We start from the raw sequence: 27,681 nt of genomic DNA, 5'->3' as shown, positions 1-27,681 counted from the left end.
GGAGGCATCAGAAATTTCAAGGACTTAAAGCACAGGGCTTCGAAGGTGTTAGCTGCCTACAAGGCCATGCCTTCTGTGGCTGGGGCCTGTGGCTGTGTTCTCACGTGAAGACATCCTCATCCAGACATGCTGCTCTTCCTCATACAGTCGCTGGTCTTCAGGTGACCAATTGAGGATGCCCTCCAGTGTGTGCTTCAACTCAACTCAATGCTCTACTGCAGGCTACCCTGGGAGATGGTGGTGCTGTGGCAGAGGATCTTGAGAAACGTGTCCTGGGACTGTGGGCTGCATCAGTTCCAGTCATGCAGTTCTTTCCACATGCCACTCCTCCTGTTCTCCTCTCCCCTTTGCTAGTCTCTGCACTGATAAAAGTGCTTGATGTTTCCAAAAACGGGAACACATTCCAGAGCTACATAGTGAGACCTTGTCTCGAAAATAAATACGCACAAACCATCATGCTCTAGAAAATATTTATTGACACCTGTATTAATTTTCTTTCCATAATCAAGAAATAAACACAATACACAAAATACAGTAAAATGCACTTTTCCCATTTCAAATAAATATCTTCTACTTCTGTAAAAAATTAATATTCTGTGTAATTTGCCACAGTATATTAATTGGTGAAATAAAGCAAAAATTCCCCCTAGTTAATCTATCACTGCAGATAATGTTGCTTCTCCATAAAATTACATCGACTTTAATACTGTTGCTTCTATTTTGCAAAATGAAAACCTAAGCTCTTTGACAAAGTGTTTATTGTCAAGAAGAATACTCACTTGGGAGAAAAAAGCATCCGAATTTCTGCTGAATCAACTATGTGTAAATTCCCTAGTTAATACTTCTTGCAGCCAGGGTTACAATGATTCTTACATATCATACCAGTAATTTCCAAAATTAGTGGTTAAGAACTTAAATTAACAGTTACAGATGTAATATAGATCCAAGACAGAATTTAAAAGCTCTGTTGGTGGAAAATACAAAAAGTAATGGTGCTATATAAGACAAATTCATCATCTTCAAATATCGTTATTCATAACATTATAAGAACTGAAACCTACTGAATTATACAGACACAGCACAGACTTATATACATATATATCCCTGATAAGCTTAAGACAATGTGTTATCTCTTACAAGTGTTAATAAGATTACTTTAGTAACCAACAAAAACCATATTTAGGTAGTCACCAATCTTGAAAGGTTTTTTTATATAAATTCAAATCATCCTCAAAACAATACATCATTGGGTAATAAAGATCATTAGTATTGTCTAAATTCCTATGTTAGCAGTCAGCTGAGAGTTTATAGGCTAGCCAGAAGAAGCTACCTTCACAGTAGCTCCAATGCCATCATGAATGGTTCATTCCCATGAAATGATGCAGAAAAGATGTTGAAACTGCATCACCTCAAAACATCGTTGTGCTCAAAACACAAAAAGGAAAACATACACAGTGGTTACTAATGCTATCCTCAGCATTTTGAAGGGCACCAGTTATTGTCTGTGTGTTAACATGTGAAACCTTTGCTGTAGAACATTACTTTAACTATGTAAGATGTGTTACATTTGTTTATGCTGCATTTGTTTAACATTGTAAAGATGTGTTGCTTTGCCTGCCTAAGGCACCTGATTGGTCTAATAAAAAGCTGAACAGCCAATAGCTATGCAGAAGAGGGATGAGCATGACTGGCGGTCAGAGAAAATACGAGGAGGAATCTAGAATCCAGAAAGAAGAAGATAAGAGAGAATAAGGGAGAAAGAGAGGGGGATGCCTGGGATCAGCCAACCAGCCACCTGCCAGCCAGACACAGAAGAGGCAGGAGAAGTAGGACATACAGAATGAAAGAAAGACAAAAAGCTCCTAGGCAAAATGTAGATTAAGAGAAACAGGTTAAATTAAGTCTAAAAGAGCTGGTGGGACAAGCATAAGACAAGGCCAAGCATTCATAACTAGTAAGTCTCCATGTCGTGATTTGGGTCTGATGGTTTAAGAAAGCCTGCTACCAACCTTTCTTTGTTTTAAAGAGTGGAAATTATCTGCTTAGACATTCTTCTTGCAGAAGTTCCCCATGTTTAAAAATTTCTGAAACAGATAGCTGTGTACCCCCAAACTCATGAGTGCCACAGGTTTGTGATTCTTTGCCATTCTTCATAATTCCTCCATCTCAAAGTGTGTATTGAAGCTGTTTGCCATTGATGTATGCTCAAAGATCCTGGAAAGGCTTGGTTTTAGCAGTTCCACAGAGTGACATGACAGGTGCTGAGAAGTATCATTCTTCAGAGACAGCATTTGGTCTGTCCCCGGCTCCCGTCTATCATAATATAGAGCCCAGAGCAGAGTAATGGTGAGAATCATGGCCAGGATTTGTGTCACACCAATGGAGATCCCCAGAAACCTTAGCACTTGCAACTGTTTGGTTCCTCTCAAAAAGGAATACATTTTCTTCCCACAACCCTGTAAAAGAAACAACATAACCAATTTCAAAACAGTGGTTTAAAAACAACAATCTGAATCAGCTACTCAAGTTCCTGAATTTTAAGTTATTGACCTTCAAACCACAGAGTGTGGTATGCACTTTGTAAAGTCCCCTTAGCTAATTCTGACCAGCCTTCTTTTGTTTTCCACACACACAGACTTACATAAAACCCAGCGTCTAGAGCAGGACTTATTAAACATTTTGTAATGGTAGCTGCTTTTCACCTAAGAAATTTAATGCAACCTTGGGTATATAGGTTTATAAAAATAGCTATATCAATAAAATATTTACTGACGATAAATCATAAAGAAATGTATTTTAAAACATTTCATTGGCACTGGAGAGGTGATTCAACTGTTAAGAAGACTTGCTTCACATTTAGGACCAGAGTTCAATCCAAGCACCCACAAAACAAGTCGGGTGTCTTTTGCATGCCTGAACCTCCAAGTTAAAGACAGTGAGACAGGAGGTTTGATGGCATTTCCAGCCTGGCCCCAGGTGCTGGGAGAAACCCTGTCTAAAAGACAGAGTGACAGAGAAGGGCACCAGATGTCCTCTTCTGGTTTTTGTAGTTAATTACAGGCTAGTAAACCTACACACACTCTTGGGAGCACAAACACACACACACACATGCAGGCACACAAAAAAATAAAGAAGTAAATATTTTTAAAATTTAGTATGCATATAAATTTACCATTTATGAAAGGCTAAAGAAAATGCATACTATAAACTGGGTGTGCTTGTTGTTTTTAATATGAAGAATTGAATCTTGGTTGAATATTTCAGATTGCAATGTTTTATCCTACAGCATGTGTTTCAGAGTTGGTCAATATTTTTATTTAATATTCAATGCCAAGGATACTGGTTTGAATAAAATACATAGTAGCAGGAGTATGTTCAGGTCCATTTCAGAAACTGTTGGCAATTCTATTTTAGTCTCGTCAACAATTATTTAACAAATTTTTAAGAAACTAAAATCAGTAGCTAAAACACCAATTTTAAAGACCAATTTTTTATATAGTTAAAAGCACTACAATTTGTAGTATAGCACAGTCACATATCTGCACTGATCTGTTTCAGGCAATGCTGTTGACTCTGTATGGAATGAACAAACACAGAGTGCAAAGTTCAAAAGTGTGCCCAGAGCCAAAGCAGCAGTGACTCTTGGGATGTGGCGTGGAGAAGTGTTGTTATAAACACGTTGAGTTCATTACAGGTTTGATTTTGATTTAACTTTTGCCACAAATGTCATAACAACCCATATGGATCGTGAGCCACAGTTTAAGAAGCTATGATCTACAGGAAGTTGGCAAGCTTTTTGGTGTACATGTCAAGTACTAACTGGAGAGTATTTTGGGCTTTGAAGCCTATATGGTCTATATTGCAACTTCATATTTCTGCCATTGTAATACCGAAACAGACACTGACTATAGCTAGGGATAGAGGTTCGGGTGTTGCTATGAAGTTCCATGCAGAGAAATACACCAGGCAAGACTTAGCTCAAGGCCATAGTTTGCAGTTTCACAATCTAGATTTATCCAGATTATTTCAAAACATTGAATTATTATTATTATTATTATTATTATACCATTATTATTATTATTATTATTATACCATTATTACTATTATCATTGTTATTCACTGCTGAGTTCTAGTAATGCCTCACTTGGTCAGAGACTTTCCCCTAAAAATCAAAAGCATCTCCTCAGCCTGCTTCCAAACATGCTGATGCAAGTGTGTAGAGCTGTGCTCCTCACTAGGTCTGCACACTGCACAAAGGGTCTTAATGGGGGTGTCAGTGTCATGATGTAACATCTATCCTACCAGATGTGGATCTGAAACATTCATATTAAGTTCCCATACAAGTCACAGATACCTGACTGGAGAAAAAAGTTAACAAGGTCACTGCTGGTGTTTAGTTTTATGAAAAGAGTCTAACAAGAATCTACATCACATAATAGGAAAGAATTCTAAAGGAAGGGGGAAGGTAACAGTAGGAGAACTATGTCTGTGGCTATAAGGAAGGTATTTAGAAAGCAACTGGGAATTATATTGCTTTAGGAACACGGCCATCATAGATTCTCTAGGGCCTATGATCTCACTTGCTCTCATCCCTCACCTGTAACAGGGAAACTGTTACAAAAATCCACAATGAAGATAACAATTAACTGTAGAGTGCTCCTTCCCCAACTGCTGCATCTGTAACACAAGCCCTACACCTAAGGCATAGAAAACATCTCGGAAGAGGGGGTAGAAAGATTTTAAGAGTCAGAGGACCGAATGTCAGCTACAAGATGCTTGTCATCTATATATTACAGACAGTTGTACTCATGAAATCTCAACAAAATGGTGTCTTAAAAGACCTGCACAGTGACAGCAGCAGCTGGCATCCCAGCCTGGGCAGGAGAAATTTCACAAAGCCCTACTCTTAGATGAAGAGCTATTAGCAATGGGGTGGCGAGAGAGAGAGAGACCACCCCAAGTGGTCAGCTCTAAACACACCTAAGGATGAGTAACACTAAAAGGGCCTATTGTATTGTATTTATACATACATATTGTTATATAACAATAATAATTAAAGAAGAAGCCATGAAGTTAAGAGGGGGTGGGGAGAGGGGAATGGAAGAGTGGACAGAAGGTGGGGTGAAATGCAAGCACAGTACTCATGCATGAATAAAACAGAAGGGAAAAATCCTGACACGGAAAAAAGGGAGTAAAGAACCAAAGAAACGGGACTGTGACTAAGAACTGCAATGTCATCTTCTAGAGAAACCAGTGTTTTGTCTCTAGGGACCTGTGTCCCTGGTGAACACTCAGCTCAGAAATAATTCACTCTGCTAAAAGGAATTTAATTTTAAATTAAGGTGAATAGCTGAGATATCATTTTAAAACACATCTTGAAAACCTTGAAGGCTTTTGGTTTCCAGTAAAAGTGACTTAGTGTTTACCCTATAAAGACAGCCACAGGAATAAAAGGAAATTCATACATATTTAAATTGCCACCTCTTTGTCTTCTTTACCAGAGTCCAAAAATAATTCATATGTCTATGAGAACTAGACCTAGACGTGGGATCACTTATCATTTCATGTATCTTATTGAAGTTCTTCCATTTGTAAATATACTAGTTGATAATTTTACTCCAGTAATACATCACTTCAAAGCAATAAGAAATCCTATAAAAGTAGTCAGACACATTGCAATAACTGCCCATTCCTGGTAATAAATACTTTAAAGAAAAAAAAAGAAAACAAAGGATTATCCATCTTACCAAAAGTGAATTTAAAGTGCTTAGGAATTTATAACATTTAACATCAACTTGTAGTCATGTCTCTGGCTTTCTTACCACAGCAAGAAAGATGAACATACACACACTGCCATGCACAAATAATCTGTAGGAAACCAAGAGAACTTAACAAAGTTCAACAACGTTTAAAACTGTCCCTCTCAGGTGTTCTATCAGAGCCTAATCATCTTTAAAATGCTCATATATAATCTTTATGTGGAAGAGTGCAGTGCCATTATTAATTAACTGAAGATGCAGTATTCTCACCTGAATACATACAATAGGTTCTACTTGTTTGGGATGTTGGGAGGATTAATAAACAAACATACAGGATTGTGTCTACAGCTCAACTAGAACAAAGGGGGTACTAATTCTGATCTCTGTGTCAGCCTACAGATTAGAAAGCTCAACTAAATGCAGATGGAAAATTTGATGGCCAGCAGATAGAAAGTGAGTGGCAACACTTTGTAAGATTGTGAAAATACCAAAAACCACAGCATTATGTCACCAACAAATGCTGATGCTTCAACACTTGCCTGCAAGAGCCAAAGTGATTGTATTTTTTAGGAAAGTGAAATCACTATCCAAAACGTCTACCTGCTATGGCGAGATGAGACCATCAGCCTCCCTCCCGACAAAGCAGAAAAATAGTGTATATAATTTAGAAATAGCTAATTCAAAGACGTTTCAATTCAAATGTCTTGGTTTCAGACATGTGGAAAGTTAATGTAGATGGGTACCTCCCTCCTTAACTTTAGCACTGAGAAATATGTATCAGATTCTATCAGCTTCTCAGGAAATGAACATGAAACATCCTTGGGTGATATGGGCTGATCTTTGCCCCTGTTTGCAGTATTGGGGTATAAATATGAGTCTCAGCACATAGGAAAAATTGGTATGGACATTCTAATATTTGCTTAATAAGTTTTAGAATGAAAGGTGAACCACTGAAGGATCCAAATTTTTCAATTAAATGGGAAAAACAAGTTCAAGTACTTAAAAAGCAAAGCATTCAGGAAATATCATGGTCTCAATCCTTTGAAATATAATACATCAATAATTTTGTTTATCCCCTTTCAATAGTCCCTCAAACTTAAATTTTGTTCATATATTTTTTCTATTTATATCAAGTCTCGCTTCCTTTTAAAATAATTTATTTTAGGCAGAAACCTCATAGGAGAGGTAATATTTCTGTTTCAAATATGCAGGTAAAGCATAACAGAGGTTAGTTAGGTACAATCTGTTGGGCTTCCTATTTTGGCATTATGGGAAATCAGTGTTGATATTTTTCAACATCAAATTTAGCTTTTAAAAGGCACAGTAAATCGTATTATCTAGGATGCACTGGGAATGAGATACATTAGTTAATATAGCCTGTTCTAGAGTGAGGTGGATCTTGGAAGTCAGTAGGCTGCTTTTCCGTTTTTTTAAAAAATCATGGGCTGAAAATTAGTGACATCAGCGAAGTGTGTGCCTAGTAAGATTCCTGAGCAGTGTCTTCCACACAAGCAGTGACAGCAGAGGAGAACCATCCAGAATCAATGTTTTCAGAACTCTGGGAAATAGCCAAAGGTTTGCAGCAATCCGGGCAGCATGTATTCCAGAAAGCACCTGGTTTTCAGAAAGAGCAAAAAAACCTTGTAGTGTGGTCCCTGCTCTATCTTCTCAACTCTGCAGTAGCCTTGAAAACAAGCAGTCTATATCCATGGTGGATGCTGGGCAGGAAAGAGCAGGATGGAGTTGCCATTTTTTCCCATCTTTTTTTTTATTTGAATTAGAAACAGATTGTTTTACATGCCACTCCCAATTCCCACTCCCTCCTCTCCTCCCTTCCACCTCCCCCAACTAAAACCCTACCTATCACATATCCTTTCTGCTCCCCAGGGAGAGTGAGGCCTTCCATAGAAGGGTCATCAGAGTCTATTATATCCTTTGGGATAGGGCCTAGGCCCACCCCCGTGTGTCTTGGTTCAGGGAGTATCCTTCTATGTGGATACTCCTGTGCTAGGGATAAGTACTGAACTACTACAGCAGGTCCGTAGATTTCCTAGGGCTCCACATTGAAACCCACGTTCCTAGGGTCTAGATCAGTCCCATGCTGGTATCCCAGCTATCAGTCTGGGGACCAAGAGCTCCCTGGTTTTCAGGTCAGCTGTTTCTGTGGGTTTCACCAGCCTGGTCTGGACCCCTTTGCTCAAATACCCTCCCCTAATAATGAGATTGATGACTGTCTTATATGCCATCCTTTAGCCTTCATCCAGCAGCTTGTGGAAGTAGAAGCAGACACCCACAGCTGAACTGAACTGGACTGGAATCCAGTTGCAGAGAAGAACAAGTGATGAGCAAAGGAGTTGCCTTTTTAAAGCCTAATTCCTAATAAGAATTGCCAATATTTATCAGATCTCGTGATTCTCTGGAACTCTGGGCTGTTGTTATGTAACCCTAGAGCTCAGCCAACACATCAGCTTTGTTCCTGGAAGTGTCCACTAAAGACAATCATAGTGTTTGTTAATCACAGAGGCTGCTGGAGGTATTGGTTGACATTTGTACATTGGGTGGGGGCAGGGGGCAAACAAATGCTAAGAGACATCACAGTTGGAGAATGATGAGTCTACGGTGTGCTTGGAAGAGCTCCTGTCTATTCTTGAGGAACTGGAAAGTTACACACACAAGCCCAAGGTTATACATGACCCTGTTAAAGACCTGAGAGGGCCCTAAGATCTCACTTCTCAGGCCTGTGAGCCCTTGAGAAAAGGCTAGGAGACTTACCTGGCTCCAATCACCTAAGAAAATCCCTGTTCATTGATAAACTGACCCAGAACTGACTGAGCAGGGACTTCAAAAGCTGCTCATAACAAAAGATAAACACAGACCTTATAAACTTAGTGTAGAAAACTCAATAGGTTACCAAACAACCACAGGAAACTTTTATGGCACAAGTGGAGGGGCCCTTAAATTATTTGAAATGCCAAGCTGGAAGATCAGAAAGGAAGGAACAAAGAAAGATACATGGGAAAAGGAAGGATAATGAAGGGAGGAAAGGAGGAGGACGGGAGGAAGGGAGGAAGAAGGAAAGAAAAAAGAATTATAGGTTATGCAAAGAAAGAAGAAAGGCACACATGTGTAGTATAAAAACATGTTAAGGGAATCATGACGCTGCACTTCTAACAAGAGGATATTCCTGTCTCACTAGTGAGTCTGCTCCTTCTCCTTCTGACAAGGTCTCCTCCATGCCAGACAGACCTCAGATGAATTCATTCTGTAGCTGAGAATGGACTGTACTTCCTGAGTGTTGAGATTACAGCTGTGTGCACCACACCTGGTTTATGTGATGCTTGGAACCAAACCCAAGGATTCCTGCATGTTTACATACACATTCTTACAACTGAGTTAAGTACCACATACAATTAGGTCTTACTTATCACTTCTGGGCTAGAATATTGAGTGCAATATCCTTACCTGGGCTATTATGTCCCACTAAGGTATTTTGAAGAAAAGTGTGGAAGTGTGGAATATCCATCTCTAAACTGCCTTTCTATCAGTATGAGCTAGTTCTAGTTCTGTGCTCAGCCAATTCCTTTTCCTACAATGGGGTCGATACTGCCTCTCTTTTACCCTTAACGCATATACCTAGCTTCTGCTAGGTATATATATTCCAAATATATATATGCCTAGTTCCTAATGATTTCTTGGGTTTTGCTGTTGTTGTTGTTGGGGGAGGGTTGTTTTGTTGTTTGGTTGGTTTTCAAGACAAGGTTTCACTGTGTAGTCCTGGCTGTCCTGGAACTCACTCTGTAGACCAGGCTGGCCTCAAACTCACAGAGATCCTCCTCCCTTTGTCTCCCAAGTGCTTCGATTAAAGCTGTGCACCACCAGGGCCAGGTCCTCTAGTGATCGTTTTTTCTGAATTATGCTGAGTTACATTCAAAATAATAAAGCTTTTTAACCTTTAAAAAAAACTAGAAAATGCAGTATAATTTTAAGGAAACCAAGGCTTTTATCAGTGTGTTTATATCCAGTTGAGAAATAAACTATCAAACTTGAGTTTGCATTGTTGCATGTAGGCTGGGCATGATTTCCTTCCAACCCAGGAGGCCATGAAAAGACTTGATCTCCTCCTTGAGGTGACAACATAGTTTACTCAGAGAAGAGATCCTATTAAAGTCCTCTACTTTTCAAACAATGTGTCTATCTTATCGCTTCATCATTTTGTCTACAAAGTTCACCCAGCAAACAATACGGATTTTTTAGTCCTTAAATGTGATTCATTAGTATGTGAAATTATATTGCATTTTCTCTATCAAGAATCTTTTAGAAGTATTGTCTATGGATTATTCAAGTGAAATAAAATAATGTGGCATCTCTATGTACCATCAAATCAGATCACCAAATTCTGGCAATGTACAATATCCTTACCTGGGCTATTATGTCCCACTAAAGTATTTTGAAGAAAAGTGTGGAAAATCCATCTCTAAACTGGTGAAAATACTCTTCAAGATATTTTCTAGATAAATTATAAGCTGTACACATAAAATCCCACTTAAAAACTAGGACTTCGGAATTTTCCTCCCTTTGAAAAATTAAGACTATCAGCACTTCCAGCATCAGGATTATGCAGAAAAGCAGGTCTCCTTCTCAGGGTCTGTCAGGAAATTAAGATGCAGGAGGACACTCAACTACAGCAGCTGGGGAACTTCATATTGAGCATGTCTGCTTGTTTTTTCCTCTCCGTTCACCTTGACTTTTCAATTCTATTTATATTTCATTACTATTAACACACTGCATCTTATATGCTGTATTAGATTCTTTATTTAATAAAAGATAAAGGTATGAGCACATAATAACATCACAAATTTCTCTAAGGTGCACACAATTTAATGCATCTTTGAAGATTCGCAACAATCTTGGAGCATAAGAAATATTATGCTGAATATCCATGAATCATTTCCAGAAGTGCTTAAAGTCACGTTAACAGATTAACTTTCCAAACCAACATTCTCCATGTGTGGTCATTTTCCTCTCCTTTCTTCCTCTAAATTTGTCACAGAAATAGCACTGGAATTTAGTTTTGTTTTTGCACTACTCCTCTTGAAATAATTAAATCAGAACATAACCCTGAACTTATTTTGAGCCACTGAACTAAGGTTTATACTTTTCCAGTGTAAAACTGAATTGTTGAAAAGTAGGACACTAGGTCTAGACAAAACAATTGGGGTGTTAGCTTGCAAGATCTGTCACTATTCATAGACATGTAGTTGTAAACACAAATATTTTATGAGTGAGCAAAATAGGTTTCATTTTTATTCACCGAAGAAGAGAACTGAATTTCATTCATTTGATTATTTGCAGATAAAATATTCTGAGTTGATCTTACTTGAATACACTTTCATCTTAAATAAAGCCACATAAGCCCTATGCTAACAACCTCAGATAATTCAAAGTTATGAATAAGACTTCTTGGCTCACCTATTTTCCATGATACAATATTAATATTCTGGCCAACTATTAACCATAAATAACAATGCTACATTTATGAGAGGGGGAATAACCCACATTAATCTCTACATTTCCTGGCATCTATTTGAAGGTATGTCAGGATGCCTCATTTCACTTATAGAAATTATACTCTTGAAATTATTCTCTGATCTACCTCCAAAATGAGTTTCTAAAATTGGAAGAACACCCATGGCTTTTCAGTACTCAATATTCTCAGGCCACGTCAGAACCTCAGGCAGGCCTTGAAAGGGTTATGAAGATAAAGTATAAGTAAGATCTAGTCACCAACATATGTGCAACAGTTATGCATATTGATATTTTTCTAATTGATTTCTGATGGTAAGCATGACTCTCAAGTTTGAAGTGACTGTGGTAATTGTCAGGTACAAATATATAATCTTCAGCTTTATTTCTTTTAGAATCCAAGAACTGAATGACATCAGTTCATGAGTTCATAGGTGTTAAACAGATTGGTCAGAATTTCTTCACTGAGAATCTTAAATCCATTCGGGAAATAAGTGCTGCCTTAAAGAAAATACTTGGACAGCATACACAAACAAAACTTCCTGTCCTCTAAAGAGTAGAGTTTATCCAGGCACAAGAAACATGAATGCAGAAGTTACTTTATTATTTTTGACTGCATGACAGATAGATCCTCATAGCTCACTGAATCTTTATAATGTCCACAGAACATTGGAAAAATTACCAAGTGAAAAAAAAAAACAGCTTTTGCTGAACATTTTGCAATTTTATCAAAACTGCATATAAAGAGACTAGTCTAACAACTCAACAGGCACACCCAGGTTTCCACAGCAGAAGAGGTCCCGTGCTGGCCTCACAATAGTTTATTTGTAGGCCCCAGCTAATGTGATTTGTCCACCTATAGCACAAATTCTAATTGATATTGATATAAAACATAGATATTGGGGTGAAAACAGATGATCAGAGAAGAAAAACAGCCAGCCATTAGAGAGTTCCCACCTCTACCAATGCTCAGACCAAAGGGGCGAGCCTCTCCTCAGAATAGATCTCCAGACTGCCTCTGTCTCTACAAACATCAGACTGCACTGAGCCTCAGTCTCTTCCCACCTTAAATTCCTCTCTCCAACCAGCCATATCACTCCTGTCTCCACCTCTTTAGTCCTGGGATTAAAGGCATGTCACTCCCACTGTGATCACCTTTGTGTGAGCTCTGTTTCTCTTTTAGACTGATTCACTCTCACATAGCCCACGGTGGTCTTGAACTCACAGACATCCATCTGCCTGTCTCCCGAGTGCTGGGATTAAAGGTGTGTGCCACCTCTGCCTGGCCTCTATGGCCAACTAGTGTAGCTAGTTTTGCACTCTAATCTTCAGGCAAGCTTTATTTGGTAGATCATAAACAAAATATGACCACATCCACCCTAATTGGTTAACTACCAGAATCGGGTAAAGGAGAAACTGCAGAATATCAAAATCCTTAACCTGAAAAAGCCTCCTTCAGTTAGCACAAAATCACATGGCCAGAAGACGCAGCCTTTTCTTGTTTGTATGAGCAAAATGATGGCCACACAGCTAGTTGAAAGCCTGACTGCCTATCACTGCTTTTTTCTATTTAATTCAATAAACCCATTAATAAATTGCTGTTATTGGCATCATTAGCTACCACTGTGCACTGAAAATGGGTGTTTGTTACATGCCAAGTGGAGTACGGAGGGTTTCTGTTTCTCTTCGTACTGTTGATATCTTATCTAACAGACAGGAAATTTGAGAAGTTTGAACAAACTCAGCTTGCTCTTGATAGTGCATCCAACACTTGAGACATCTAAGCCTGGGCTCCTGGAACAAGCTGACTCAAGCTTAGTTAGTCCCTTGCAGCCTGACAACTGGAGGCTACTTTTCCACAAAAGGCTGATAATACTGAGGGAATCTCTTGCCTTGGGGCTTTAAGGAGGCAAGGCCTTCAGCACGCTTACTCAGAACCTCATGTAAGTGAGTTTCCTACTTGAAAAAGTCAGTATCTTTCAGGGCTTGCACACACCCTACCCTAAAGGTGACAGTGGGTATTTAGGCTGACTATGGAAAAGCACTACAGAAGCTGGGTCCCATGACCTCCTCCTGCTCTCCTTTCCCTGCACCCCCTTTTTCTCTTAAATCGAGGTAGAGGTACAGACACTAAAATTCTGGAGCTCTGAAGCAAGCCGTTACACCTAGGAACTTCTTTTCTAATCTCCACCTCCTGTGGTATTCCAGTGACAGTTGTCCAGCTCCACACTGAGGGGCCGCCGGGGAATAGGACAAAGGCAAAGGATGTCTTGCTGACATCTTTCCTCTCGGGTTGGTCATCACTAGCTCATATCCCTTTTGTCTGGACATGTTTCTCCAATACTTCACACTTCATTCACTGGATTTCAGGAACAAGTGTTCTCTAGGTGTTTGTGTTTTCCTTGCTCAAGATCACCTTCTCGTGTAAAAGTTCTCTTGAGTAAGTTTAAGTTGTCTTACAGCAGTGTCGGCCATGGCCCTTTGGTTGGTGAGGAAACAGCATTGCCCTTTGCCTTCCACATAGCTTCCAGCCCTTCAGTAAGGGAAGCCAAACCATCACAACACAGGCCTTTCTGGAATAGGCGTTGGTCCCATTTCACATCCTGTCCATCTGCCCAGGGCCCTTGAGGAAAGTAGGAGTAACTCTACAGGTACTTAAGAGGGCAAGGTTACATCACCATTGGTCCGTGAACAAACTTGACCTCAGAGCTGACTGGCAGCTCAAGCCAGCTGGCTGCTCTAGGAAAGAGCAACAAACTCCTACTTCATCCAAGCCATTGACCTACTCTTTCTTTAACTGGCAACCACCAAATCCATATCTCCAGCTGAATTCTGCCTCCTGAGTTCCATACAGTTCCTGGGTTTCTGCATCAGCCTGTACCTAAGCGCAGTCTTAAATGCAGCATTTCAACAACGGAACTGATAGAACCTAATGAGGCCCGCCAGCCCTTCAGTACAGGCTTCATCTATCCAGGGTTCAAATCAAAACCAGCACTCTTGCAGCTTCACTGCCGTGAGTGACAGCCTGCACCTACTCTCACTGTTCTTGATTTTAAGTGCCTTACACAATCGTTTCCTCCAGTCCATTCTCAATGAATGCCAGCCCTTGTGATCCCATGAATTATCTGAATGCCAGCCCTTGTGATCCCATGAATTATCCGCCAGTCTCCTACCTAATTTCCCTACCTCAAGACAGGATCCTAACCTTAATTGCCCACCTCATCCCCTTTTTTTACAACACCAGCATCATGATTTTTAAGGACAGATCTAAAGTGATCGCTATGTAACACGCTTTCTCAGGCCAGCACTACGAAAGGCTTCTTATACTTATTATACAATATATTTATTGTATATCAGTACATTATATAAATATACTTATTATTTTATTGTCCTATGCTTAGAAAAATATGAATATTGGGAAAAGAAAGAATTAACGATTAACACAACGCTGAGCGAGAAGTGATTATCTATGACAGAAATACAAACCCCTGTATTACACTAAAAAATCTATGCCCCATTTTAAAATATGATTAAAGAATATGCAAATGAATATTTCTCCAAATTTCAACAAGGAGGCAGGAATTATGACATAGAAATTTGATCACCTACAATCTTAACATTGTAGTGGGTAGCCCTCGATAAAGGCTTCTTCTTATGGCACTGCATTGTGCAGGCAAACATCACTAGTCTCTATTACTAAAGCAGAGGAGGAAAGTGGTCCTTTTGAACAGTGAATAAGGAACAGGAAACTCGCAATTGAACTGCGTCAAGAAAGACAGCAGCGAAGGAAAAGAACAATGCACTTGTATACCTGCTGCAAAACTGCCAGATTAGATCAAGTGAAGCCTGGAGATAAAAGCCCTGGCCCCCACCAGCTGCAAACAACCCAAACTGGTCCTGCAGGGGCTTTGATAAAACAGGCAACACCCAAAGCCAGAGTCAACCTGATCCTGCTGGCAGTTTAGAAAGAGATAATGAAGTCAGAAGAAAGGCAGGAGGGAAGACCTCTGAGTTTGTATAAAGAACCCTGAAAAAGAAACTTCTTGGGGAAATTCCATCTAAATAACCACTGAGCCTGAAAAGCTGCCTACCGTTTACCATCTGGGCAGGGGGGCTCTCTGTGTGCTTATCCAGCAGTAGAGATTCATTATTAATAAATCAGTATCCCATGACTACTTTGTCCTAAGCCTTCCTTTCATAGGAATGCCTCAAATTTGTGAGCATGTTTGCCTTTTGACTAGGCAATTACAGACTTGAGTATAAAATCTGCCTGTTAGCACAACATACGGGGCTATTCATAACCCAGGTCCTGCTCTGTGCATCACAGTGACAGGCCATTCTCTTCAGTTGCCGTCAGTTCTAACTTTGTACCATGGCTTAGCTGGGAATGGCCTTTTCTGCCACCAGCCAATCAAACCTGCCTATCTTCAGTTGGGTAACACCTATTTACCCTTGAGACTGAAAGGCCCATGAGACACCACCACGGCTATGTGTTCCTCCCGCTGCACATCTGGAGCACAAAGACAATGGCAACTAAGGATTGCCTACTTCATACCAGTTGCTTTCCGTGGCCTCCTTCAAGAGGATCTAATCTTTCTTACTTCATTTCTTAGGCCCTGTAGTGACTATTCTATCAGTGACTTGGCCAACTTGCCCAAAGGTCTAAACTCCTCCTCCTTCCCCTCCCTGTATTTTTCTGTAATTCTCACTCTTGATTTCTTGTCTGTGTCATGTGTGAACACTTGCTTGGTCCTGAGGAGAATCCCATACAAATCGAAGAATAGGATGACCTACATGAAAATCAACCGGCCCTATGGGTAGGCAGAGCTTTACGGACGGCCACACTTACTTCTCACCGGAGCATTTTGTATCTTCGCTCTGTTTCTACCTCAGCTCAGAAATGCTAAGAAAGATTATAATAGGATGTCATGTGTGAAATATGCTTCCATACACAGAGAATACTAATCATTAGAATTGGTGGACGATGTTAACGGGAGAGGGATATTAACAAACAGTGGCAGGGACATTTCAAGAAAAAAGAAAGTGTATACTGATTACTCTTCAGGTACAGTAGAATACAAGAGAGACTGGCAAGAACAGACCCACACAGCATCTCCGTAGTGATAAACAGCATGGATTTCTTATACTCAGCCCATACAGTTCTTCGTGTTTTGGTAACCCCCAATGATAAAATTATTTTCGCTGGTAGTTCATAACTGTCATTTGGCTATTGTTATGAATCATAATGTAAATGTCTGACATGTAGGGTATCTGATATGTGACTCCTGTGAAAGGGCTGTTTGACCACAAAAGGGTTGCGACCCACAGGATGAGGACCCACTGATCTAAAGTCATACATGGTCTATAGCCACACAACTGCTTGAGAGAAAAAGCACTTGTTATTTGACACTCATACCCAACACATGAAACATAGACAGTCTAAGGATTTAAAGGAAAAATGTCCCAAAGGCACCAGGCTATGTGAGGGTCTCACTCTGCCCTGCCCTCATGTACATGACTGAGACCATTACTTTTCTTGAGAAGTGGTTGATATATTGTAGCAAGCGTCTCTCCTTTAACTACAAAAACAAAGATATGTGTCTCTAGACATGTTTCGCTTGGCTTTCTGTCCATCTTTGCTTTATATTTTGAGTGGGTCCATTTGAAGTAGGGCTGGTTTGCGCTTGTTAAGCTTCATCTGATTTTCCTGAGATGGAGCAAGAGAGCCTTTGGGTTCGCTTGAAGGGCCTGTTTGTTTCCCATCTGAGATACGCGGACTACAGTTATTCTCCCCCAAAAAAGCCCCTTAAAGATTCGATGAAAGCTGTGGTTGCTGTTCATCAGTAAAATGCACACAAAATACTAAAAGTGAGTTTAGTTGATGGTGTAACTTGTTCTTCCAAGAAGAGCCCACAGCCATGGGCAGCAGCCCAGGGATCCCTGCTGTGTGAAACTTTCTAACATCTTGTATCTTCCGCTCCTCTCTGGTTGTTTCTCCAGGCCAAGCTTAAACATTGCAAGTTTGTAATGGGAGACAGGAAACAGCACATGCTGAATTTCATCAACATTGACTCTGATTTTGAAGCTTGGCTGAGACCAAGTCTATCATCCAGCATTTAAGGGCATGATTACACAAACACTTCCTAAGAATGAGGTACCACAAAGCCAGTGATCACTGACTCAGGCCACCTGAATCTTGGTACCCTGCAGTTTCCTAAGCCAACAATACTATCACAAGCTTTGTACAGTTGTGCCTTTGTCACCAGTTGGTTTTCAGGTGAAATAGTACCTGTTATGAGAGCCTCATGCTACCCAAAGAAGCTCCCCCACCAATAAAGCTTCACCCTAGTACTGAGTTCAAAATGTTTACTAACACCTGTTTTTTTTCTTTCTGTAATTGTCTTTTTCTTGTTGTTGCAAAATGTCTACATTACTACCCTTTTAAGCAATCAGAGAGAATTTCAGCCACAACATTGGATAGCGCATGTGGAACTAGAGATGATCACAAAGTATTTGGGGTATATGAATATAGAAAATCAAAGTGAGAGTCAGAGATAGCTGCACCTGTAATTATATTTGATACAAGTGTGTATGCCTCTTATTATGGACATTCAAGGATTTGTGTGCCGAACCTAACTGCACCTCTGGTAAGAATATTTCAAAAATGTGCAGTTGTTGCTGTATTTCTGCCCTATCATTTTTCACAGGTTTCAAAATCTGTCATAAAATATTATTGGGTCAGGGAACCAGGCAGGCCACCAGATGGTTGAGAGTGATTTATTTCCCTGATTTCAGACTTCTGAAGAAAGAGGACAGGAAGAAAGCCAGTGCTTATCTCTGAGCTTACAGAATATGGGAGATAAAGGGACCTTGAAGCCCATCTAGCATAGATTCACTCTTAATTCAAAAACCCATTCTACAGCCCCCAGTGATGTGACCATCTGACCTTGACGTTAATATTTTCAGTGATGAGACAGTATCTTACAAGATAACCTGTCTTGTGATTGGACAGAGGTTGATGAGCAAGGTCTTCCTCCCATTGATGCAAGCTTTCCTTCCTGTAACATCTGGCCCTGGGAGCAACTCTGTGCTTGCCTCATTCCTGTTTTGAAATATGAACTTTTAGATATCTGAAAACGTCTAAACTATTTTCCCTTAGCTTTTTCAACTTCTAAAGAACCCTCTCAAATCTCCCAGCTCTTAGTCACTATTTCTTCTTTTAAACACCCATTTTGCTATGGGGTGATCTCAGGATGCTAACCTCTTAATTATAGACCTAATTGTACTTGAACCATAAAGTTTCTAAACGATCCACTTTTGAAAGTCAATTATGCGTATAACTGTGTTCTGTTGTCATTACTAATATCAGCGTCGGTTGTTAATTGTAAAATTCCAAAGCAGACTTCTCTGATACAACCTACCTAACCAGAGGTCTGTGTCTGAAATCGATTTATAACTACCTGTACCAGCTGATGGAGAGCCTTTTGATTAAAATAGGAAGATAACATGTAAATAAATCTGGGTTACCACTTTGTACATGTGCAACAATACGGCTTCCTCCAACCTTTCCATTAGACATCCTGAAAAAAAAAAAAAAAAAAAAAAAAAAAAAAAAAAAAAAACACCAAAAGAAAGCGCCCCATTATGAAGTGAAGCACTAGCAGAAATAATCTAAGCCACTCTGGGAATAAAAAATAACTGAGTTTTACAAGGAAAAAATTACAGCTTATAAACAAGGGAACAAATTTCAGCTAAATAAAGGAAAACTGAAGAGAGATAACCCACATCCAGGCTTTGAAAAGCTGTAACCATCAGCACCAAGGCAGATGCCACGTCACTGGGCTGAAGCCCAGCCATTTTCAATACTGACTTGCTGTTTCTCGGAACCAAACAACGAGCAAAATTTACACTAGGATTCAATGCACATGTCTATAGGTATTTGTGTTCTAATCACCTAACGTTCTTTTAACGGATAGCAGTATGTCATATGCATTTGAATCTCTGCAGTAACACTCTCAGAAAAATTGAGTCCTGGGTTCTGTAGAAAGCTACAACCTGATTACATTTCATCATGTTCTACAACATTCGCTAGACAGCAGATCAGTCGACTTTCACCTGAGCACAGACACTGAGGGACCTAGAAACACTGGCTCCACGGTGCCTTGTCTACTTAACTGTATCTGATGTATACTTTGTGTCATTGAAGCCAACTACATCTAATCATAACAAGTTCAAAATAATCAAAGCCAAACACCATATTTTCAGTAATGTGAGGAATCACAATACATGTTTTTTATTATCTTTTATAATAAACAAGCCGAGTTATTCAGTTGCTTCAAGTATTCCGGCTATAGCTTAGACTATTGCCTTGAAAAATTTATGTTTAATCTGTTCTCTTCACAGTTCAGGATATGATTTTATGACAACTGGGTTATTTAAGATGTAATGAAGTGATGATGAACCCAGATTGCAGAACGGTGGGCTCCAAGGTGACCTTTCAGGGGAAATTTGGAGACAGAAAGACACATAAGAAATACCAAGTAAAGACAAAACACAGGCCAGGACAGCTTTTTGACAAGACCAGAAGCTGGGAGGAAGGTACACTGTGCTCTTCTTCCTGGGCCTTGGAAGGGGCTGACCTCAGCTTTCAAGCATAGTGACCTTGAACTTCTATTCTGTAGAACTGCAAACCTGTCTCTGTTGCTGAAGCCACTCAGCTTGCAGCACTGTTGAAATTAATTCAAATCAATTAGCAAGCAGTAAACACTATGCATCTCCACAACTGACTTTAATAGGTGGTAATACTTTAAAAAATGAACGTACAATATTGTGTGATGAAACAACAACAAAAAGTATATTTTAAAGTAAATAAAAGGCATATATCTTAAAAGTCCTGTGGCTCAGGGTGGGGAGGAATGGCTCGATGGGTAAAGTACTTATTTGTTATGCATGCATTAGAACCTGAGTTCAAATCCCCAGCACCTACATAAATAAATGTTGGGCACAGCAACACATATCTGCAGCCCCGGCACTGAGGTAGCAGAGACAGGTAGATGCCAGGGGTTTGCTTGCCAGCCAGCCTAGCCAAGTCAGTAAGCTCCAGGTTCAGTGAGAGACCCTATCTTAAAATTAAAAAAAAAAAAGGCAATGCAGTGGAGGAAGACAACTGAAATCAACCTCTGGCTTCCATATTCACACATGTGAGTGAGTACACCTACACACATATACACAGCATGTGTGCGTGAACAACACACACACACACACCCACACACACACACCCTTAGATGTGTTATTATTACATTCATATCATAGATGCACATAACACAAACACATACTCGCATTGTTAAGCATTTATGTTAAGCCCCAAGTGTTCAGCATGTCCCACGACTGCATGACCACAGGTAGAAATGTTCCTACTGAAACTGAGTAATGATATTTGAATTTAATTACCTGATCTAATTTAATGAAAACAATCACACATAGCCAGGGAGTGCTGTAAAACTTTAAATTTTTTCATTTATTTGATCCTGTCTACATGAATGTATGCCTGAATTTAGATATATGCATATGTGTGCAGGAGCTTGGAGGTGGGGGTCATATCCCCTGGATCAGGGGTTACAGATGGGTGTGAGCCACAAAATGTGCGCTGGGAGCTGAACCCAGGTTCTCTCGAAGAGCAGTAAGTGTTCTTAATCAGAGAACCATCTCTCCAGCCCAGCGACAGTAAAACTTTACATTTCAACCCAGTAATGACTGGGAAACCACTAAATATAAAGGGGCATAAAAACTCTTAAGAAATGGCAACTGATGGCTGGGATAAATCCCAGAAGAACACACAATATGTGAAATTTTTGGCACCAAATGATTAAACCCAGTAAGAAAAACTGCTTCTTCAAACCAAAACCGAGGTTACCAGCTATCACCAGCAGGGGGAACCAAAGAGCAACACACGGGCTTTTCTCAGGAGAGTTTTCTTTGCCCTAATCAGGGCCCTAAAATAGTTTCCCCGGGAACTGCAGAGGCCAGGCTTCCCACAGATCCATTCTGCTACACAATCAACACATATTTACTAGAAATTGGCTCTAAGCATTAGAGTGTAAAATCTAATCACCCGGGAGGGTTATTTTTTAAATAATAAAATAAAATGTAATTAATGATAGAACTAGGTCTTTCCCACTCTCCCTTGTTATAAAATGTGGTCGGTGATAATTTTTCTTCATTTTGTTTTCTTGTTGCTGCATTTATCAGAGAAAAATCTGAGGCCTAAAGATGTGCACAGAAAGTGAAATTTTAATCAGAATAGTGTTGAAGGTTCTTTGGGGAGGTTTTGTTCATGGTATGTTAACCATACTTTGTCTTACCTCTTGGTAAAGGTCACTGAGGTCTTCCTGGTGGGCCTGCTTGGAGCATCCTGGGAATTCCCTAACACAGCAGGAATCTGGAGGCCAGTCCATCTCTGTCATTTCCAACCAGTCAGTGAAGTACACCACACCACAGCACTTAAACTAAAAAAGAGTTACCAGCCACACTTAGAAACTACGCAAAACACCTTTTGTTTAACTTGAGAGATGCGATAGATTTCTTAAATGTTTGAACTCAGGGTTAAACTCACTTATCAGCTAAAGCTGTGCGCACATTCTGTCTTGACAACAGACACATCCTAAGGGAATATCTAAGTAAACATCCCATAATGGAACGGTTACGAACCGCAGCACCCACCCTACCTAAAAGCAAACGTGTGTCTCCTTCTCCGACTCTAGGATCTTCTGCAGATGATCATAGCGATGACAGATTTCACACACTTACAAATTCAATAGCTGAACTTGTATTACCATTACCTTCTAGTCAGTAGAAAGTAGCTAATCGTTTTTTTTTTGTTTTTGTTTTTTTTTTTTTGTTTTTTTTTTACTGCCCACTCACTAGCGTAACTACTCAACAAATTCAATTATTGTGATAAAAATTTCCAAAAATTCTATGGAAAGACTTGATGACCAAAGCCCACATCACAAAGCTCACCAGCCAGTCTTAGGTTCCTTAACCAAGGCAAAAGTTCTGTAAATAATTTGTCCAACTTAGTATCACCCAATAGGATGGAGTTCTTGATCTACTGTCATGTTGCATCCTTATATAAACTCAGAAAAATGATGGTGTCCCTAGCTTAAATGTAGTTGGACTTAAAGTGAACATGTCTTTCTCTATACCATGGTTAAGCAGACTGCTTTTTCTGTTGTACTTCACCACAGATTATTAAAAACTTGGATGAAGGCTTAGAAACACTGCTTGAAGGCTGGTGCAGGCTGGATTCAGAAAACTAACTGTGGTTTTAACCAAGCTTTGCCCTTGGATAAAAGAGAAATTCTCTTCCACACAGTGAAAAGGAAGGAATACGGCAGTCACGGAGAAGAACCCTGCCAAGAGTTATGGCAATGCAAATTACATAGCCCAGGAGACCAATCTGTGCTTGGATTAACACTGAATCATAAAATATCACAATCCAGCGCCATTTCAAAGCTTAACCAAAACTTGGAAGAATTCTGAATTCTTCATGCAACAGCAAGCGAGGAAAATGCTCAATGTACTTGGTACGTTTTCACTTGCTGTACCTAAACAGCTTATGATTTAAAGAGCTTATGATTTAAAAAGAAAAAAGAAAGCATCTGAAAAGCACTTTGAATGATAATCACTGAGAGCCATTAATACCAGAGTTTTGAGAAAATTTAAAAATATTTTCTGTATTGTTTTAAAACCATGCATGTACCATAAGCATCACAAAGAAGACACATCCTAAGCACTACAACTGTAACATAAATGTCACAGATTGACAAATCTCATGTCACACACTGATGCAAAGCATTTGGAAGCCTGAAAATAAGGGACATAATTAAAAGACTGCCCTCTCTAAATTCTGTAATCTATCACACTTTGATACCACATTTTACCTAGAGAGAATCATTTCCCCCAGTTTCTAGCCACACAAGACCTTTTGGAGCTGACATCACAGGGCAGGTCTCAGAGCCTTCCCTCCAGCCTCGGTCAGCGGAGTGGCCCATTGATCTGGCTTTGTCAGGAAATGAAGATTTCCACAGCAGTGGCTTTTTCCAGATAATTTAAACATGCCCTGATCGGTGCCAACATTGTTAAGGAACCACTAACATCCGTTCTCTTCTCTGTGGTTGTCTTGCCTTATCCAACAGAGGACAGTGGGTCTTCATGGAGGCTTCCTGAACCTACTTAAGGTCAACTCAATATTACCCCAGTACACACCTGTGTTCTACCACTACCTGGCAAGATTGTTTCACTCCAAGTTGATACTACATCAAGCTGTAGAAAATAGAATCACTATTTTACATGTAAATAAACTGAGACCCCTAATGGGTGAAGTTACTTTCCAAAGTCATAGGTCAGTGTATGGCAGCACCTGTGATTCCAAAGTATACAACCATTACCATGTTAAAATAAATTCCTTTTTATAATTGGGGTTAAAAAACATTAGTGTCACTAAGAATTATGCAAAATCTATTCAGTTATGTTACATGCACAGGGTACCAGTGAATGAGGGGCTTCAAGGGCTAAAACGTGACCAGATGATTTTCTGGCCCATGATTTATTGGGAAAGAAAGCCATCCTAGGCGGTTGTCTCTCTCCATCTAAACTTACATGTTATAATTCTAACCTTCATGCCACAGAGTGCAAATGTTTATGGTGAAAGAGCCATTAGGAGTAACTAACTTCAAATAAGGCCATCATCATGGGCCACAATTAGGTATGAATAACATCCTTATAGGAAGAGGTAAATTAAACACAGCACATAACGAGTCCAGACAATGAGAAGACATGGGGAGAAAGCCATACAAGCCAGGAGGAGACAAAAGACATCAATATTGCCAACCTTGAACTTTCAATCTCTAGAGTAGAGAACAAACACTTGGTCTAAGGAACCCTGTCTGTGACACTTAACTGTGGCAGTTCTATCAGATTACTATAAAGAGTTTAAAAGTCTTCCAGGTATTGGGAAGTATTCACCATGCCTTTTATGTGAAGTAGCATTGTGAAATAAGAGGGAACATGCCAAGAGAAACTAGCATGCAACATTCCTAGTACTTATACACGGTTCACAGAGGTAGAGCCCTGTACGGAGGAGAACAAGTTTCTCAACCTGGTTTCTAGCAGTTTGTTTCATCAGTTCCAGGAAATAAAGACTCCAGAGCTCTACCCAGGGCAACCCCCCCACCCCCCACCCCCCCCCCCAACAGGGCTTACTATAAATGCCCCATCGCTTCATGTGTCTTCTCATTGAACCGTTTTTTTTTTTCTATATTTGTGCAACAAACAAAGTCAGGAAACAATGAAATAACAGGAAATCTGTGCAACACTGATAATTTTACCATCTCAACAATTGTGACACAGAGCCAGGTTTGGAGATTGTCTTAGACTTGAATCTCTGCCACAGACACAGACAGGGATGGCTGTCCAGTAAGACGCTCACATGTCTCGTGGGCCGGAGCAAGAGAAAGGAAAGCAAACTGAGATACTTGGTCTTCTAGAATTATCATGCCACTCACAAGGTAAATGCTCAGGAGAGCTGGTTTAATGCAAGTTTAATGCAACCAGTAATCTCAAGTCACTGGATTTTAAGCATCTAGGAAACAGTTCCCGCTTAAGACACTCTGATGAAAAGTAAAACAGATTTGGAAGAAAGGTGTATTTTGCAATATCTGCATAGGCTAAATGAGATAAGGTCCATGGCATCATAGATTCGCTCTTCTTCACTCTGCTCAGCACCCCCACAAGGTGAATACCTGTACTGTCCCTGTGGGGAAACCGAGGCCTAGGGAATTCAGTGAAATGATAGTACTTGACAGAGCTAGGATTTGAACCAAAGACATCATGACTAGAAAAAAAAGCAGACTGATAATGATGTTCACACTCAGGAAATTCACAAATGGAAGCAACCTTTTAAAGTGTTGAAATGATGTTTAAAAGATGGGTAACTCTAAAAGTGGTAAAATGGTCATAAAAGAGAAATGTCTAAGTAAAACTTTGGCTATTTATTAAATAACTCATGAAAAGGAAACTTCAGAGTAGTTGGACAAAACAACTTCTAAACAGGTGGACCAGAAGGAATGAAGGTGGAGAGGTGGGAATGGATGAAAAGACAAGCAGGAATGACTCCAGGCATTGCAAGGGGGGGAGGGTGTTGCACCAGGCTTCAGTTTACACTGCAGAAAATGATCACAACCAAGGCATTGAACACCTGCTGTGACAACTTGCCACTAATCCTACACTTTCTACCCCCAGGAATAGCAGCACTTACCTCTCTCTGAAAAAAATTCCAAGCATGTGTAAGCCATCTATACCTGGGTAAGCCATAATTTGTCATTCTGGCTTTCAAAGTAACCATATCTGACCACTGTACTGGCACCTAGAGATAAAAAAGAAAACAAGACAAACTATCAACACACAAGCTCAACCAGCCAGGCAAAGGCTCACTCACATACATAAATCTACAGGCAAAGGCTCACTCACATATGTAAATCTACAACCTAGAGCCCACGGACAACACAACACCATGTGTATACAGAGTGTGGTAAAGCTGACACATACCATTTTTAGTTTATACTTGCTTAGAACCTAAATTAAACTCACACCAACACACCTGCCATTCAAGAAACTGACGTGGGGATCGAGAACTACGATACAGAAAAGGGAAGTTGCGTTAGACGCCTCTAAAACAGTGGTTCTCAACCTCCTTAATGCTGTGACATTTAATACAGTTTCTCCTGTTATAATGACCACCACCATAATGTTTTCATTGCTGCTCTATAACTGTAACTTTGCTACTGTTGTGAATGGTAATGTAAATATCTGTGTTTTCCAGTGGTTTTAGGTGTCCTCCGTGAAAGGGTCATTTGAACCCCCCCCCAATAACTCCTTGTTGACCCTCAGGTTGAGAGCCACTGCTCTAAAACCTAAGACCAGGGTAATTTTGAAATCTTATTAAAAACAGTACTATCAGGCTGGAGAGGTGGCTCCGTGTGTAAGAGTGCACGCTGCACAGCATCAGGACCTAAGCTCAGATCTCCAGCATGCAGAAAAGGCTGGATACCGCCATGTGTGCCTGTAACCTCAGCACTTCAGGAGGTGGGAGGAAGGGCTGAGAGGAGAGGAGCACTGGAGCTCCAGGGTACTAACCTAGCAGAAAATGCCAATCCCCAAATTCAGTGAGAGATGCTGTGCCAAAGGAACAAAGCAGAGATCGGTGGAGGGGACCCCAGTTCTCCTCTGACTTCAGCATTTGAGCATGGGTGTGTGCACCTGTAGACACTGTGGGCATACATGCACACAGGATACCAATATACACATACATTTTTAACTAAAAATTAAATGTAAAAATAGTAATAATAGCCCAGAGGCAGAGACAGGTGGGTCTCTGTAAGTTCAAGGCCAATCTGGTCTACAAAGCAAGTTCAAGGATAGCTAGAGCTACCTCAGGAAAAAAAAAAAAAGTAATACCAGTAGAAATAAGTTTACAATTCCTTAGACACAGAAATTCTTCAATTTTATATCTTTTCTAGTTGTTTTTAATAATCACTTGGAAACATAATACAAAAAATTTTTGAGACGTATATCATTTGAAACAGTATTATTGACAGATTTTAACTGGAGTATTAATAGGATCTGAGCACATAGAAACAATAAAACTAATCGGAGATCAGACAGATGTCAAGTCTCTTGACTTAGTTAATAGAATAACTTTTTTCTGAATTTCTGCTTTCTAAAATAAACACTGGTTGTTTCTTCACTGCGGCCATCAATCTCAAACCAAATGTGGCAAGAGAACAGAGGACCATTGAGGTCTGGCACCAAATACTGGGCTCCAGCCATAAAGCACAACACACAGTGAACAGCTTGCTTGCATGAAACAGCTTAGAGCACAAAGCCCATTCTATGTAAAGGTTGGATTCTGTGAAATTTGGCAGATAATAAACTTTAATGACACTTTTCTTTTACATTGTTATTAGTACAGAAGCAATAAAAACTGTAAAGCCGACTTTTCTTTTTCTGCAAGGCTGCTCTCCACATTTCACTTTTAAACAGCCCTACCTTCCTCTCTCCGATGATGTAATGGGGAAGATTTACACAAGCAAAACAATGACGTGTGCCTGTGACTGAAATGGCTGGCAGTGTGCATTCACTCAGTGCCCCAGGAGCTGAAGCCATTGAGGAGGGTCCCTGCTTGGAGGGCAGCATCTGAGCAAATGGAAGTTGCTTTGTGTTCTTACACTTCTTAGCATGGAGAAAGCAGCCCTGTCAAACATGCTGGATTAACTCATCCCACACTTCCCAGCTTTGGAGATTCATCATATATCAGGAGGACACTGACTTCACAACCCAGCTA

At 40.0% G+C, this 27,681-nt stretch overlaps 1 protein-coding gene across 5 annotated transcripts in view; it reads right to left on the bottom strand.

Annotated features, from left to right (window-relative positions):
• Positions 1 to 741: 741 nt before the first annotated feature.
• The window catches only part of Tspan12 (tetraspanin 12), a 67,127-nt gene continuing 40,187 nt past the window's right edge, over positions 742 to 27,681 (bottom strand). For 4 of the 5 annotated variants that reach the window (XM_027389959.2, XM_027389960.2, XM_027389963.2 and 1 more), the window contains 3 exons: positions 25,597 to 25,704; positions 21,644 to 21,787; positions 742 to 2,456 (listed from right to left, as the gene is read on the bottom strand). In XM_027389959.2, coding sequence (XP_027245760.1) covers positions 2,151 to 2,456; positions 21,644 to 21,787; positions 25,597 to 25,704 — 558 coding nt within the window. In that variant the 3' untranslated portion in view covers positions 742 to 2,150. Of the gene's footprint in view, positions 2,457 to 20,809; positions 21,546 to 21,643; positions 21,788 to 25,596; positions 25,705 to 27,681 lie in introns of those variants that run through there. The other variant, XM_035451135.1, reaches the window with a different exon arrangement.

Source organism: Cricetulus griseus, assembly GCF_003668045.3.
Source record: "Cricetulus griseus strain 17A/GY chromosome 1 unlocalized genomic scaffold, alternate assembly CriGri-PICRH-1.0 chr1_0, whole genome shotgun sequence".
NCBI lineage: Eukaryota > Metazoa > Chordata > Mammalia > Rodentia > Cricetidae > Cricetulus > Cricetulus griseus.
Note: the sequence above shows the minus strand (reverse complement) of the source record. Positions and strands in the feature narration are given on the sequence as shown.